The sequence below is a fragment of the Artemia sp. Qi Xiang Cuo genome, chromosome 15 (genome assembly GCF_049724085.1).
Source record: "Artemia sp. Qi Xiang Cuo chromosome 15, ASM4972408v1, whole genome shotgun sequence".
Lineage (NCBI taxonomy): Eukaryota > Metazoa > Arthropoda > Branchiopoda > Anostraca > Artemiidae > Artemia > Artemia sp. Qi Xiang Cuo.
The window spans coordinates 34,066,105-34,083,638 of record NC_142808.1 but is presented as its reverse complement, the minus strand read 5'-3'; the positions used below and the strand labels follow the sequence as shown (position 1 = coordinate 34,083,638).

The following is a 17,534-nucleotide window of genomic DNA, read 5'->3' as shown; positions in this document are numbered from 1 at the left end:
TTCCATATCCCACTTATTTACGATTTTAAGCGAGTCCAAAATTTGTTAAAAACACGGATCTATTCTTATCTATTAAGTTCTTTCAGAAAATATTCCTGGAGTCGGCAGTACGCAAAGAGGATATGACCAAGCAAGACAGGCGGCTGACCAAGCATACCACTCCGGGCAGTCAGGGTATCATCAAGCTAAGCAAGCTGGATCCGATGCTTATAGAGCTGCAAGAGACACTGCTCATCAGGCAGCTGAAGGGAGTAAGTAAGCAGATATTATTTTCACCATAATCGTTGCCTAACCGGTTCGAGGGTAGTCCAAGTTACTCATTTTTGAGGCCTCTTGTAGATTTTCTCAGAATCCTCAGAATAATTGCTCAGAATCCTCTCGACCCTTCAGTGTCAATGAGGGGCTATCAGATTAGCACAAACAGCCTTCATTTTAAAAACAAGATTGGAAGGAGAAAGAAAACCAAGGGAACAAAATTGAACGAAAAAAAAATAAATAAAAAATAAAAACAGTAAATAAAAACAACGAAAACCCAAGAGTTAATAGGATCTGTGGTCCAGTTACGTAAAATGCAAAATTTAACCGTAAAAAAACAGACAAAATTTGGGATAAACATTATTTTTGTCCTAAGTAAAACAATATGATAGTCTTAGGGGATGCACCAGTGTCAAAAATTTGAATATTCGCATTTTATTTCCTCTTCCCATTCACACGTTTGTAATTTTTTAAGGAAAAAGAAACTGGAACGTTGTTATAATTTTTAGATCGACAACTCAAAGATTTGAAAGCAATCTATTTAGAATGTACGCAAAAGACAGTTCACTCATTAGGCTATTCTAATACAGCTAACTAAAAATTCAAAAAATGAACTCCTGAATATTTTGCTGATAGTCTTGTTAACTGCTGCTAATGCTATTACTGGCAATTCATCCCAATCCCAAAAACGTAGCAAAAAAGATAACTAAAAGATCACAATGGAAGAACAATAAGCTTAGAATCTATGAAATAATATCTTGAGAGCCCATATTGATCAAGTTTACGAAAGAAAAATAATGTATAAAATCAATAATGTGCATTCATTGCTAGCTCAGGTTTACTACAGTGATTTCTTGGCGCAAGCAGTTTTCAGACTTTGGTGTTAGCAAACGCGCTTTAGGATGATGAATATTCTAAAGAAAATAATATAATGGACTGTTAAAATTTAGCTTCTATAAAAATAATTTTTTTTTCGATAGAAAATGTTTTTAATCAGCTTGTCGTTTAAGAATTGATTTTGGACTGTATAGAAACATAAAACTCACTCTATCAAGATCATTGCCAAAATTTAGCTTCTCTAGTACTCATAACTAATATCTAAGAAATGAGACTCAAATAAAATTCTCAAATTTGGAAATCCTTATTTTCCACGGGGGGGGGGGGTATTTTCCGGGACGGGGGGATATTTTCCTGGAGGGGGGGTATATTTGCCACCACCTTACTGATAGCTCAGCCAAGTTTGAGAAGACGGCTTAGGAAAATAAAACGAAATTAAGAGGCCTATAAAATAAGCTAAACCTATCAGCTCTGATAAGTGTGATCAAAGTGATGTGATCACATTTATGTGTGATTAATTTTGATCGTTCGATTGTGATCGAAGTGACAGCGAAGTGATGGGAAAATATAATATGTGGAAACAATGGAACGTCACTCTGCTTTCAACATTTCTTTTGCTAAAAAAAAAAAAATTGTCGGTAAGTTAGTAGGCTACCCGACAAAACAATTTTGAAGGCTAACTGAAGGCGCATTGGAAAGGGGTACAGAGATTTATTATGTATAGGTGTAAACTGGAAGTAATGAAAGTTGTTTTCCAGCATGATAAGTTTTGCTCAATGATTCCTTAGAAATACATTCAAACATATATCATCGGGTCACAAGCAGTACATTTACTTGTAATATTTTAGCGAAATGGAATTTTCTCTAAAATTACCGGGATTAATGGAAGCCAAAATTAAATTAAAAGTTTAGAATGATAATATATATTTTTGTTTATTGTCAAATTTTTGGTATTATTTATAATTTGAATCTGTTTAAGGGTGAAATCATGAATGTTTTTCCTTTTTTATATTATAGGGTGACTTAAAATAGCCCTGCCGTTGCAGAGAAAATTTTTACCCCAAAGCTTGACAAATTGGTAATTTTAGATTTGCCAGAAGTTAAGGTACATAAGGCCCGTTTTATTAAGAATGCTTCGTTCCAGTTCATTCCTCACTTTCTACGGTTTATTAAGAAATTAACTCTAGCTAACTAGATATAGGCGAACTATTTTTTTTTACTGAAAATTAATTCCTTCCTTTTTTTAAAAAAGTTCAGAGCTGAAAAGAAATTGCTACAGTAGCTAGCTTGCCTATTAGAAAAGTTTGCCTATTCCTCCTTAGTTATTTAAAGTTAATCCCATTCCCAAACGAACCGTAAAGAATGAGGAGTGACTTAGAATGAGATCTTCTTAATAAGCCTAAAAATGCGACTCGGGATAGTATTTTACATACTATCCCGCTATAAAACACCATATTTATACTACTATTATACTACTATTATGTAATATACATAATAGTATATTACAGCTATAACACACCACCATAACCTGCCTTCAGTGAGACTTTAAAGTTTCTCTTTGAAATTGCTCATCCTCTTTAGCTGATTTGTGGTACCGAAGGATACTTAAAGCCTTAGACAAGAGTTACGATCCTGTCAAAGATAAAGCAGAATCTATGTACAATGTTGGTGCTGAAGCAGTTGATAATGTGTATGCCGAGCATGGACAGCTCAATAGAGGTAACAAAATTAAGGAGTTTCTTCTCTTTAAGGACGACGGCTCCCATCCTATTTCTAGCCAAGTATACCGTTTTACCAAGCTTGTACTGTATAGTATTTTATTTCATATCACATATTTTTCATGCTTCCATTAAAACCAAAGTGATCCGACAAGTTTGAAATAATTCCTAATGAACCAACTAAAAAGTAAAATTAAATGTAATATGAGGGGCTCTCACAAGCAGTTCCAGAAATTAGTAAAAGCTTACGTTTTTCAGGAGGTAAGGCATATAAGCCTAATTAAAGGAATTTCAAGAAAAGGAAACCACCCTGAAAGATCCGCGTACATCATTTGGTGGAAAGGCATTCCGCATATCAAAGGGTGCGCTTACCATATGTTGGAAACTTATCATGTTCAAAAATTTTCAGTACATCCAGAAGTTTTTACTGTCGTTTGAGTCACAAACTACTCATTTTTGTAAAAGGGCAAATTTTAACCTAAAACGGAATCAAAACATAAATTCAAGGGAAAAGCAAATAAAAACAGTTCTTTGACATACTTTGTGATTATCTTTTATTTTGATCGCTTTGCAGACATAGATGAGGAAGAACAACCAATTAAAAATAAACAGAACTAACGATCATATTCAGTTATACCAGAGATGAAATTCAAAGTTTAAATGAGAAAAAATCACTCCGTAAGGCCAGGGATGCCATCTATCTTCAGCCAATACACCGATGTGAGTGCGGAAGTATAATCTTTCAGTAAAAAGGCAATATTAACATTTAAATTTTAGTCAAAATCCGAACTTACATACATGAATATTTGTGTTTTTTAAGGTTAATATTCACTGTGCAAGTTTGGTATATTATTTTTTTGGTGTTGTAATTTTTAATGTTTCAATGTAAGGTGACATGACATCAATCGATAGCTGAGATTCAGTTTATCCATCTTACAAACGATAATTTTTAAATTTACTTTGCATTTTCTTTTAGGTATGGTGAAAAAATTCCAAAACATGCCGAAAATGGTTTTTATTTTTAAGCAAGTGTATATCGTTTTATGAAATGAAAATAATATCATAATTCCGTCAGGTGAATGGATAGTTCTGAAATCAGTTGACCAAAGGATAGAAGTATCTTGTTTTTGTTTTTGTTTTTTTGTTGTTTTTGTCGCAAAACCACTGCAACATAAATTTTAAGTATCACAAGGCTCGCTTGTGTAAGTGATACAGCCTTTCCTGATTTCTTATAAAATAATAAAAAATGGTTATCGGATAAGTCATTGCTGATATATAAATACATAAACCATAGCTGATAGACTTGCTACTTGATATTTCGGGATTTCTACTACTTTTGATTTGAGGGGGTAGGGGGGGATTGAAGTTGAGACTACCAACGTCTGAGTTGATAGCTATTGGTCAAGGTTCATCAAGTCAAAGTCAACAGAATAAAGTTATGGATGGGTCTTTAAGCCCTTAAACTATACCAATAAACACATAGGATTTTTTTATAAGAAACTGAAGTTGCATTTGAATAGAGTAATTTATACAGAAAATAGAATTATTGTGAAAACTTATAAATTAGCTTCAGGAAGAAACTCAATTTAAATTGTGAGCTTTTAAGTCTGGTGCCTTTGAAATGCATTATAGATGGGAAGGAACATTGTGTATTTAAAGTTTGTATTTTCGCTTGAACACAAGAAACAGAAGTGGCCAAAAGTAAATACAACAATATACCACAAATTGAGTTAATCTATGATGCTTATAACGTAGCTTCAAGAAAGAAATCAAGTAAATTGTGAGCTTTTTAAGTCTGGTACCTTTGGAATGCATTATGGATGGAAATAAACTTTTGTGTATTTATGCAAAATTTGTATTTTCGCTGGAACACATAAAACAGAAGTGTTGAAAAGTGAAAAAATCTAGTTGAGCTTATAATTTGTTTTGCACTCTTGGTTATTCAAACAAGTTTCAAGCATCATTTAAGATTTTAGGACTCACTAGAATTAATTTATGTGAAAAACCGATTTCTCGCTTTTACTATGTTTACTGGAGAAAAAGAAACCTTGAGATTGTTCAATTATTTACCATGGTTTGGTCTGAGGTTCTGAAAGAATCTTAGTCAGAACGACAAATATGCAACGAAAAATTCTATTTTGTTTGTTTAACTAGTCTAATATCAAAACTAGTTTTCACATTAGGGTAAAAATATTTCGGGAGAATAACCTTCCCCCTGTTCACCTGTTTAATTTTACTAGCTCTTATTATGTTCATCATTTTAACTCGTATTGTTAATCCACTATGTACTAACGCACTGGTAAAGACAATTCCATCCCATTGAAAGCTTGTTTTGGATAAATTGCTATTAATATAGTTAAGAGTTGTCAATATCAATATATTTCATTGCAGTAGGTGCATCAAAAAACCTGAAAGAACTTAGATAACTTGAAAAATAATTGAATGCTGCTTTTTCCAAGAAGGGGGGGATAGGAATACTGCTACTGCTACTAACAACTGACCGCAGCACCAAGTCACCTGAGACCAACACAGCTACGCACGCTCCTCCTCGATCCCAATCTATTCAACGCCTCCCTCTTTACACCCTCCGAGGAAGTTCCCATTTTCTTTAAATTTTTCTTTATGATATCCTCCCACTCTAGACGAGACCGACCTGCTTTCTGTTTAGTCATAGACGGTTGGCCAAAAAGGACAACCTTTGGCACTGTCATCCTTTATCCGCAGAACGTGCCCTAGCCATCTCAACCTTTCTTTCATTATAGCCCTAGAATGCGGGAATGAACCCCATTTTTCGTACTGCCTACTGTTTGAAATACAGTCAGTCAACTGCTTACACAGAACAATCCGTAGGCGATTTCTCTGGAAAATATCTAGCAAATCTTTATGCGCTTTTCGGAGCGCCCATGCTTCAGAGCCATATTTGACCACTGTCATCACTGTAGAGCTTCCAGTATTCTAATCTTGATTTGCAGACTTATCTTTTTATTCTTCCAAACTTTTTTTAACTGTGAAAAAACACCCTGAGCCTTGGTTATTTTACTTTTAACACCTTCACTGCTCCCATTGTCTTAATACAGCAAGTGAGTTTACAACACAGGCAAGTTCAATGTTGCTTTTGGAAAGTTACTCTTCCCTATGTGTTATTTTTTCGGGTCCAAAATAAAAATAACATTAACGCTTTAGAATTAGGGAGGGGGGGTTCATATGTAGTGGCGTAGTTTCAAATCTCACAAAAAACCGATCTTGTTCGATTTTTAAGTGATCAGGGAAGTTCACTCAAAAAATTTTTTTAATATAAATTGTTTCTAAGCGAGAACTCTGTAAGGTTAATGAAATTTGTGCTTGCAGAATCAACAGTAAAATTTAAGAATTGGGTGTCTTCTACTAAACATAAATTCAAACTGAGAACGAAATATTGTCTAGCTAAATCTTGTTCCAGTATTAAAAAAAAAAAAGAAAAAAAAAGTTTGGAATAGGCTTAGTACACAAATTTAAACTTGTTTCGATTTATTTGTTCATACAGAATCTTTTGATAAACTTTTGAAATCGTACGAGACTTCGCCTTAAAAGCCCTGATGGGTCATGGTTAACGCAGAAAATAGCTTCAACAAATATGAAACCAGAATAAACTCTTCCCTCCCAAAATAAGAGCCTAGGCGCCATGCTCCAACCAGACACCGTCCAGTAGTTCTGCGTTCCCAAATGTCTGTCACTTGATATAATGAGTACGTTTCAAACGATTCTTCCCTTTCAAATAATATAATGATTCTTCCCTTTCAAACTGGTACGGAAAATTTCTTCATAAAACTGTTTGAACTACTTACTAATTGACAGCTGCTTATGGTTTTAAATAATTACTATACTACTTACCAATTGGTAAAGAATTTTGTTTGTAAGCTATTCATTTAGTTAGTAAGGCAGCTAATAAATTTATAGGACAGCGAACCCCCATATCCAATCGACGACAGTTTTATTGAATTTCACCAATCTTCTATTTTTAGGTCCTGGCATTTTAGAAAAGGTGAAGAATGTTTTTACTGGCAGTGAAGCTCAAAATGACGATCAGCCCCACATATTAAGGACAAAAGAAACGGGGGAAGATTTTGGTCCGTCAGTGATGGATAAAATCAAACATCCTTTGACTAGTCCAGAAGAACTTGAACGCAGAAAAAGAGCTGCAACTAGAGGAACAGAAGAAGAGCCAGGAGTACTGGAAAGACTTGCTCACCCTTTAACATCGAAGGAAGAGCTAAAGCAAAATTCAAGAGAAGTTCATGCTAGGGAGGATGATCAACCGAGCCTATTACAGAGAGCCACCCATCCTCTTACTCCAAATGAAGAATTAGAAAGACAAAACAGAGAACGAAGACATATTGCCGAAGAGGAGCCTAGTATTGCTGATCATGTTTTGCACCCTTTTACTTCATCAGAAGAGCTCCAGAGGCAAAAAAGGCATGAATTAGGCAGAGAGGCAACACCTGCAGCTGTACCAGAAGAACCAAGTCCTGGAATGGTCGATCGAATTTTGCATCCTTTAACTACCTCTGACGAGCTGAGTAGGAAGGCAAGAGAAGCCCAATATCAAGTAGAGGGTGTTTATGATAAAGCTACAGACACCCTTGGCTCAGCATACCAAGGGACTAAAGACACTGCTCGAGGTGCTGGAGACTATGTAAAACAAACAGGCCAAAGAGTGGGAGACACGGCTTATGGGGCTTACGACCAAGCTGCTCAATTAGCGCAAAGAGGTGCAGATCAAGCAAGAGATGCGGCACAGGGAGCTTATCAACAAGCAGCTCATATGGCTCAGCAAGGGGCTGAACAGGTTCGAGACACAGCTCAAGGAGCATACCACCAAGCCTCAAATATTGCAAAACAGGGTGGTGAGTATGTACAATCAGGAGGAGAACAAATTCAAGACACGGCTCAAAATGTTTACAAGCGTGCCGCCGATTACGGTTCACAGGGGGCGCAGACAGTTAAGGATACGGCCGAAAGCACACAAACTGTGGCTCAAAATGCTTACAATAGTGCCTTTGATGCAGCAAGGAACGCTTATGAGCAGTCAGTTAGAACGGCACAAGAAGCGGGAGAAAGTGTTCAAGAAGGTGGCGAGACTGTCATGCAAAAAATCAAACATGCATTGAATATTGGTGCTGATCAGACACAAGATTTGTATAACAGGGCGTACGAAGCAGCAAGAAATTCCTATGAAAAAGCAATGGGTGAACCAGAGCAACCTCCTGGAATATACGAAAAAGTTAAAAGCGCATTTGTTAGTGCCCCAGATAGGGCTCAAGAAGCCTATAATAAGGCTTACGAATCGGCAAGAAGTGTGTTTGATGATGCTGTTCGTTCAGCAAGAAAAATAAAGAATACAGCTGCAGAGCAAGCCCAGGGAGCCTATGAAGGACTAAAGGAAAGTCCTGAAAATCTTCAAAGAGTAGCCAGAGATACTTACCACCAAGCACAAGATACAGGTAAAGGTGCGTATGAAACAGTAGCAGGCACAGCAGATGATGCTTACAAGAGAGCACAGGAGACGGCACAAGCAGCACAGGAGCAATCCAAAGGATTTCTTAATAGAGTTAAAGATACTTTAACAGCTCCGTTTAGTTCATCAGATCAGGCTAAGGACACGTATGATAGCACCAAAGATGAAGCTCAATATCGTGCTCCACAGGCAGCTGATGCTGGTCAGGGTTTTTTTGGAAAAGTAAAAGATACTATTGCTGCTCCCTTTAGTTCCGGATATGATCAGACCCAAGAAGGATATGAGCGAGCTAGAAGATCTGCTGAAGAAGCAGCACAGAAAGCCGCAGACCAAGGTCAAAGCTTATTTGAAAGAGCTAAAGAAACAATTACTTCTCCATTTAGTAGCGGTTCGGAACAGTCTCAAGAAAGCTTTGAAAGAGCCAAGAAAGCTGCTGAAGAGCAAGTAGAACAAAGCAAAGGAATGTTCCAAAGTATTAAGGAGACGATCACATCACCATTTAATTCTGCAGCTGATACAGCCAAAGAAGCTGGCCAAAGAGCAAAAATACAAGCTGAAGAAGCTGCGGATCAGAGTCAAGGTTTTATGCAAAAAGTTAAAGATACAGTTGCATCACCCTTTAGATCGGGTGGTGATGAATCCCAAGAGGCTATCGAAAGAACTAAAAGAGAAGCAGAGGAGGCCAGACACCAGGGTGAAGGATTCCTCCATCGCGTTGCTGATACCATTATGCATCCTTTCCAAAGCAGCTCTGAACAAGTGGAAGAGGCTTCAGATAGAATAAAGAGGGGCGCAGAAGGTGCTTACAATGCAGCCCAACAGTCAGGAGAGCAGGTATATCAGCAAGGGCAACAAGCTTATAGAAAGACTCCAGAGAGTGGAACTAACGTCTTTGGCAAGGTAAAATATATTCGAAGTTGGCTAGTTTAGATTAAATGGTTACACAGACGCAACTAAAAGATCAATTGATGAGCTAAATCGTTACATCTTAGATTTTTACATATAAATAGTCCACGCCTTTTAACTAATTTATAATGATCAAATGAAAAAGAACTAAGTACTAACTACAACTATAACACCCAAATGCAAATTCTACACCTGTATAATCAATATAAAGAAAAATTTTACGCTGAAAGAAAACGCTAAAGGCAACTTTGTAAATGCGCTTGTATGCGTCCTCACTTCAGGGCCACTAGAGACTAACTCGAAAACTTTCCAATCGGAATTTCTTGAAAATGTCACATAGTTCTAATCTGCAGGGACAAAAGTACTTATTTTTGTTGTAATTCTTTTTTTTGAAAATCCTGTCGGGATTCTTAAAATAAAAGTTCTAATTTATTTTAAAATAAAAGTTCTTAGAATTCAGGAGGACTAACCTCCACCCACTTTAAGAAGTGGCAGAGCATAAAAAAATTTAAAGGCACACTACAAAATGTTCATTTTGTAAAAAGGATGTTTTCTTAATTTTTTTTTAAAATTCTGTTATAAAAAACCAAGGACTTCAGGGTAAAAATAAAAGCATCCAAGCCTTAGGGGCAAAACTCAAGCAGCTTCCCCAGAAAAGTTGTTTTTCCTTTTAATACCAAATATGTAACATTTTGGAGGGATGCCATTTTAAATTTAAAAATTATCCCCTTACAATTAATTAGAATTAACATTCCTTAGAATTAATTCTTTAGGATTTAGCTCCTTTAGAAATTAATTCCTTAGAATTCAGGAGCACTAACCTCCACCCACTTTAAGAAGTGGCAGAGAATGACAGAATTTAAAGGCACACTACAAAATGTTCATTTTGTAAAAAGGACGTTTTCTTAATTTTTTTTTTAAATTTTGTTATAAAAAACCAAGGACTTCAGGGTAAAAATAAAAGCATCCAAGCCTTAGGGGCAAAACTCAAGCAGCTTCCCCAGAAAAGTTGTTTTTCCTTTTAATACCAAATATGTAACATTTTGGAGGGATGCCATTTTAAATTTTAAAATTATCCCCTTAGAATTAATTAGAATTAACATTCCTTAGAATTAATTCTTTAGGATTTAGTTTCTTTAGAATTTAATTCCTTAGAATTCAGGAGCACTAACCTCCACCCACTTTAAGAAGTGGCAGAGCATAACGAGATTTAAAGGCACACTACAAAATGTTCATTTTGTAAAAAGGATGTTTTCTTAATTTTTTTTTTTTTAATTCTGTTATAAAAAACCAAGGACTTCAGGGTAAAAATAAAAGCATCCAAGCCTTAGGGCAAAACTCAAGCAGCTTCCCCAGAAAAAGTTTTTCCTTTTAATACCAATTATGTAACATTTTGGAGGTATGCCATTTTAAATTTTAAAATTATCCACTTAGAATTAATTAGAATTAACATTGCTTAGAATTAATTCTTTAGGATTTAGTTCCTTTAGAATTTAATTCCTTAGAATTCAGGCTCCACCCACTTTAAGAAGTGGCAGAGCATAACAAAATTTAAAGGCACACTGCAAAATGTTCATTTTGTAAAAAGGATGTTTTCTCAATTATTTTTTTTTTTATTCTGTTATAAAAAACCAAGGACTTCAGGGTAGAAATAAAAGCATCCAAGCCTTAGGGCAAAACTCAAGCAGCTTCCCCAGAAAAAGTTGTTTTTCCTTTTAATACCAAATATGTAACATTTTGGAGGGGATGCCAATTTGAATTTTAAAATTATCCTCTTAGAATTAATTAGAATTAACATTGCTTAGAATTAATTCTTTAGGATTTAGTTCCTTTAGAATTTAATTCCTTAGAATTCAGGAGCACTAACCTCCACCCACTTTAAGAAGTGGCAGAGCATAACAAAATTTAAAGGCACACTACAAAATGTTCATTTTGTAAAAAGGACGTTTTCTTAATTTTTTATTTTTTTTTTAATTCTGTTATAAAAAACCAAGGACTTCAGGGTAAAAATAAAAGCATCCAAGCCTTAGGGGCATTTATGTAACATTTTGGAGGGGATGCCATTTTGAATTTTGAAATTATCCCCTTAGAATTAATTAGAATTAACATTGCTTAGAATTAATTCTTTAGGATTTAGTTCCTTTAGAAGTTAATTCCTTAGAATTCAGGAGCACTAACCTCCACCCACTTTAAGAAGTGGCAGAGCATAACAAAAACTAAAGGCACACTAAAAAAGGTTCATTTTGTAAAAAGGATGTTTTTTTAATTTTTTTGTTTTTTTGAAAAATTCTGTTATAAGAAACCAAGGACTTCGGGGTAAAAATAAAAGCATCCAAGTCTTAGGGGTAAAACTCAAGCAGCTTCCCCAGAAAAAGTTTTTTTTTTCTTTTTATATACCCAATATGTAACATTTTGGAGGGGATGTCATTTAAATTTAAAAATTATCCCCTATGACCCATCAAAGGAGATGTGTAGCCATTAAAGGAAACTTGCCGTTTAGGTCTTTTTTGATTTTCTACTTCAAGGTTTGAAAATTTAACTTGTAAAAGAAGTATTTCTCTATAGTTTTCATTGCCACAATTATCTACTTTTTATCTTAAAAATTTCAACTAAATCTTATACGTGGTTGCTGTATGTTATTGTAGAGTTAGCCCCCAGTTATCCGTTCTTAGCTGTAGATAGATGCTGGGATGTATCCCTGTAAGTCATGTTGATTATCTTTTTTAATGTAGAATATTAACAGTAAAACAATACATATTGTTTGTCAGTGTGCCATTGCTGACATCGAACTTCTTACAGTTTGCAAACGACAAGATACTTACAGTTTGCAAACGACAAGATACTTACAGTTTGCAAACGACAAGATAAATATGGTTATACCTGACTTTCGTGTCCTACGTATGTGCATCAATATTTACTTTACTTCTTTCTTTGAATTAAGCCTTAGAATAACTAGTCTCTTCTTCATCATGAGGTCATATGTCAGTGTGTAGGTGATCCTGAAATTTTTGTGACAATGAACAGGGTTAAGTCTAATCTTCAATGTGAAGCAGCAATAGCTGTAACCTAGTAAAGAGCGAATTACGGCCCATAGTAACGGAAAACTTAGAAATAGGTTTAAAAAAAACTACTGAGAAGAACTCTTATTTTGATAAAGATCGCGAATGATAACTATTGTATAGTTCGCTGTAAAAGTAAAAGTCCATTATGGAAACGAATTTCCTGAAATTTTGAGAGCTTGAAGTGCACCTTTGGAATCACCATAGTTGAAAACCCTTAACCAGAGGTTCTGAGCTCCAATCTTGGAATAAAGAATTACTTGTGGTCGGCAGTAATTTCTCGTTTGTTTCGTCCAAGGCTTGTGGGCTACAGCAAGATCGTAAAGATTTTTGTAAACTCATCTTGATAACGCCATCATGAATTGTCAATTGGTACCTAAAATTTACACTGATGCCATTTAAGAGCACTATTAAAATCTATGGTTGAAATCCCCTGCCCAGAGGATTTATTTTATAAGCACAATTGTATAAAAATAGCACATTTGCACTTTTTATTATTTAAAAAAATGGCAGAGCTTTTATTTATTGGGGTTTACGTTTTGGGTAAGGTTTACGGTATGACTGGACACTCACTGATTCTGAAAAATTGATTTAGTAGGAAAAATAAGAGTTCTTTCAAATATTTTAGCCACATTTTCATCAGCTGGGTCACCATATACAAGTAGCTTCTTTCGCTTAGCTATATCGTTACAGGTTTCAACAATTTACTTTGAGATCAGGTCAGTTTTTGTTGACATTAAATAAAAACAAGTTTTTTCAACTGAAAGTAAGGAGCAGCATTGAAACTTAAAACGAACAGAACTTATTTCGAATATAAAGGGGGTTGTTCCCTCCTCAACACCTTGCTCTTTACGCTAAAGCTTTTTAATACTTTTTAAAACGTGTCTTATTGTTCTATTTAAACGGCCCTTGTGTTTCGTTCAAATTTTAGCGTAAAGAGCGACCTGTTGAGGAGGGGACAGTCCCCTTTATATACGAAGTAATTTTTGTTCGTTTTCAGTTTTAATGTTGCTCCTTACTTTCAGTTGAAAAAACTTGTTTTTTTATTTAGTTTCTGATTGTTTTTTTAAATAATTCCAGGAAATCCTGGCCCTACCTCCACGGAGAATCCCCTCCCGACGGAAATATCCTCTATATAATTTAATCCCGGTGAAAATTTACCCCGGATAATTGCTCTTAACCACTGCATGTAAAATTGAGACGGAAAAGAGAAAGCAAGACATATAAAAACAATTTTGTATTAGAATTTTTGCGAAATCCTTCAGTGTATAATTTCCCCTGACAGGTTCACTCCCTGGAAACTTCCCTCCCCATGTCAAATTCTCCCGTGGAAAAACCCCCAGCAGAAAATTTGTCCCCCCCCTCTCCACTGAAAAATGTATACCTACATCACAATAACAAATACCATGCGCAAACAATGGACAAATTTTATACCTTAGACCTTTCCCCTGGGGCTTTTGGGGAGGGGGTCATGTTATATCCAAAAGCAGTTATTTGGCCTTTCAACTAAGATGAACAAAATGGCTATCTCAAAATTTTGATCTGACGATTTTGGGAAAAAAAGGGCGGGGGAGGGAGTCTAGTTGCACTCAATTCTTTTGGTCACTTAAAAAGGGCACTAGAACTTTCAATTTCCGTTCGAATGAGCTCTCCCGATATTCTTGGACCAATGGGTCGAAACTATCACCCCTGAGGAAAAAACAACAACAAACGTATCCTCCGTGATCTTTCTTTTGGTAAAAAATACAAAATTCCACATTTTTGCGGATAGAAGCTTGAAACCTATACAGTAGGGTTCTCTGATACGCTGAAGCTGCTGATGTGATTTTATCGAGATTATTTGACTTTTAGGGGCTGTTTACCCCTTTTTTTCGAAAATCAGAAAACTATCTTTGATGGGCAAGACTAAAGTTAATGAAATTTATATAACTGAAATCAGCATAAGAAGCCGATTCTTTTGATATGTCTATTGGTATCAAAATTCCGTTGTTTAGAGTATCGGTTACTATCGGTTACCACGAACTGTTTGATTATGGATACCTTTTTTTCTCAAAGAAAATACGGTAATACTTTAGTTACCATCTGTCGTATTGGAAAAAAAAATCTTTGTTCAAGCAACTAGGAGTAATTTTTATTAAAAAGAATCCAAAAGCATTTTTTGTTTTTTGTGTTCCTATGAAATTGTAATAGTGCAATTTGAATTACCGTAGGACCTGACCTATGGGTCAGCTCTTCCTCAATTTGTTTGTTTGCTACTCCTTTCTTTCCATCATTTTTTTTTTCGTTTCTTCCTATGCCAAGACGAAAGCACAATATGTGAACGTTTCTTTAATAGGTAAAAGATGCTGCTGGAAATGTTTATGACGCAGTTAAAGAATCACCACAGGCAGTCTATGATACATCCAGGCAGGCTGCTGCGTCTGTTGGAGGAGCTGTTGGAGGGGCATATGATGCTACCAAAGATACCGTTGGATCTGCTTTTGGTGCTGCACAGCGTGCATCTGGTGCTGCATATGACACTGTAGCCCATGGTGCCGGTGTAGTAAAGGATACGGCGGCTCATGGAGCTGAAAAAGCATATGACACCGCTGCTCATGGTGCAGGTGCAGCAAGGGAAGTGACAGGATCAGCATATGATGCATCAAAAGTAAGTTGTTATTTTTTATCGTAAATAGGGATCTTTTGAACAGGTGCACGAACCAAGTTATGTGCTTGAATATTTAAAAGAATATAATTTTGAGATGGAAATTGTATCACGACGATTTCCACGTTTAAACTTTAGTGCGTGTGTACGTTGGCCAAAACTGCAAACACTCTTATTTACTTTTTTCTTTTATTTCTTAGAAATTTTCTAAATCTGGCATGTTTGGATCTGGTTCTTTCCTTTTTAAAAATTAATTGAGTCTAGAAAGTAAAAACTCAATGCTGCATAATATAAAATAATGCGTATAATTTCAACATTGAGTAAATTTCAACATTGAGTACCTTCATGTTTTAGATACATCAGTTTGCCACCAGTTTATTTGGTCTGTTCTAATTTTTTTTTCTAAGAAAAATTAAGTAATTTCATAATTCTGGCCCTGTGAACGGATAGATCTGAAACAAGTGAATCCTTGAATAAAAACTAGTGCCACAAAAGATTAAAATCCTGATTGCGCTCAAGATTATGAAAATGTAAGAGCGAGTTTTCGCTATGTGTATGACTGAAAGTGTAACCTATGATTCAAACCAACCATTATGACACTTTATTTTACCTTGTCTTAATGGAACGGCTAACTATCAAGAATATTTTTGTGCGAACGCACAAATTTTTTGTGCGAACCTAATTGATATGGAGCAACACCGGGGTAAGCTTCAAAAGCGCACAGGTGTCACACTGAAAAATTAATTTTATTATCATTTAGTAGCCGTCAGGTAAAATCAGTTGGTGAAATATAAACCAAAAGAAAATTGCAAAATACAATGCTGCTGTGTTGGTTATGCCACTTTTAAATGGGTAATCGATTAAGATACACCCGAATAGGATGACACTTTATTCACCCCCTGTAAGCATGCGCTATTTGGTCACTGGTTCAGACGCCACTTAACCAGCTTCGACCGAAATAGGCAAATTGAGACGTGGCTTAAGAGCCACAAGAGGCACTTTGCTCTGACGGAGGTATTTAGAAATCGGTGTTCCAAACAGTTACAGATACTTTTCATAGCCTCTGCTATAAGTATTACAGAATAATTTTTGCACAAACCTCGAGGTGATTGGACGCGTATAAAACCTGTTTTTTGGCTAAATAATCTGCTAACACATAATATCTTTTGACAGAAAATAATACTAAGATTATCTGAAGACTGATTGTGCTTGTCAGGTCAACATTTTTTTTTTCTTCTGAAAATCAAAATTCATCCTACTCTGATCTGAAGACTGTAACGAGAAATCCCGTAACACCCTCTGTAATATGTTCTCTTGTCACTTTCGACTGACATCTGAGCAGGATGGTGTAAGATCAGAAAAGTAAGAGCTTAGTAGCAAAAAGGGAACATATTTTATTTAAAAGTTTGGATGGAAAGCGCTGAAATTTGAATTTATGACACGATATTTATGTTTTTTTTTTCTTTTTTAGCATAGAGCATCTGATGCTGCTCAGTACGCTGGAGAAAAGGTTAAACAAGGAGCAGATACTTGGAAAGAAAAAACCCGTGTGGACTGAGTTCTTTACTCATCGTGATAGTTTTTTTTAAATTGTGTATATATTTTTTAAAGTTATAGGACTAGTCGAGTTGTCGTTTTCGTTCGCAATGCCCTTTATAATAATAAATATGACAAATATTTATATGCACTTTCCGAAATTAGCAAATTATTCGTCGCAAACATTGTTTTAGAGAAAACGAAGATAAAAGGACCACTATTATAGACTTAACTCAAGAAGAGCTTACGATACTTATTCAACTTCGAGTTTCATCAGGATTCTAGTGAAATCTCGCCTATGGATAAGTATGCCCAGATTCAGGTTTGACGTCTGTTGGCCAGCAAAACTGTATTATGATGTGCCAATAGACCCTTGCTTAACTCGGGTGACATCCATTATGAAACTATCGAAGATGCTAAAAGATTGTTGATGAGTGTAATTAATCTCAGTTTCTAGTTAAGTCTATCTTCTTCGTTAACTCGTAGCGCGAGTTTGTAATAATCTTTGTCCCTTCAAATATTCCGTGTTCAAGGCCCTATCGACTTAAATGATTTAGATAATATGACAGTTGTGACATAGAGCATATTGGTGTTAATAGACAGCTCCTGTATTGACAATATGACTGACAAACTCAGCCGTTTTGAACTAAAATTGTTAGAGATTTAGAAACTCTTCTCCCACGGTTAGGAAACATGAACTTAAGTAATGCATAATTTATTTATTAAGGTAGGAAATATGGGGTGCATAGGCAGGGAATCAGAATCATGATGGATGCGGAAGTTTATACGTCTTGATTAGGGTGGCAAGGGATTGATTATAGAGTTCTAGTTACTCTTTATGACCAAAAAGTGCGAGGCATTAGTAACACGGGTATTATTCCCCTGTATAACCAACTGACGGAGACACTGCTGACTCAGATTAATCTTATCTATAGGTGCAGGAACAAATTGATTCCAGGTAGAAATATGGTACTTTTATAAGGAGCTATGTCCTGTTTCTTTTTATAAGAAAAATTCTGATGGAATTTGTCCTTGTGTACATATAAGTGGCTACGAGAGAGCATGGAATCAATTGGGGAAGTAAA

The 17,534-nt window shown here is 35.6% G+C and overlaps 1 protein-coding gene across 3 annotated transcripts in view; it reads left to right on the top strand.

The window, feature by feature from the left end:
• Positions 1 to 16,594, top strand: part of LOC148943595 (uncharacterized) — a 29,712-nt gene extending 13,118 nt beyond the window's left edge. For 2 of the 3 annotated variants that reach the window (XM_089101930.1, XM_089101931.1), the window contains exons 5-8: positions 87 to 251; positions 6,812 to 9,204; positions 14,605 to 14,916; positions 16,385 to 16,594. In XM_089101930.1, coding sequence (XP_088958056.1) covers positions 87 to 251; positions 6,812 to 9,204; positions 14,605 to 14,916; positions 16,385 to 16,471 — 2,957 coding nt within the window. In that variant the 3' untranslated portion in view covers positions 16,472 to 16,594. Of the gene's footprint in view, positions 1 to 86; positions 252 to 2,649; positions 2,812 to 6,811; positions 9,205 to 14,604; positions 14,917 to 16,384 lie in introns of those variants that run through there. The other variant, XM_089101932.1, reaches the window with a different exon arrangement.
• The last annotated feature ends 940 nt before the right edge of the window (positions 16,595 to 17,534 follow it).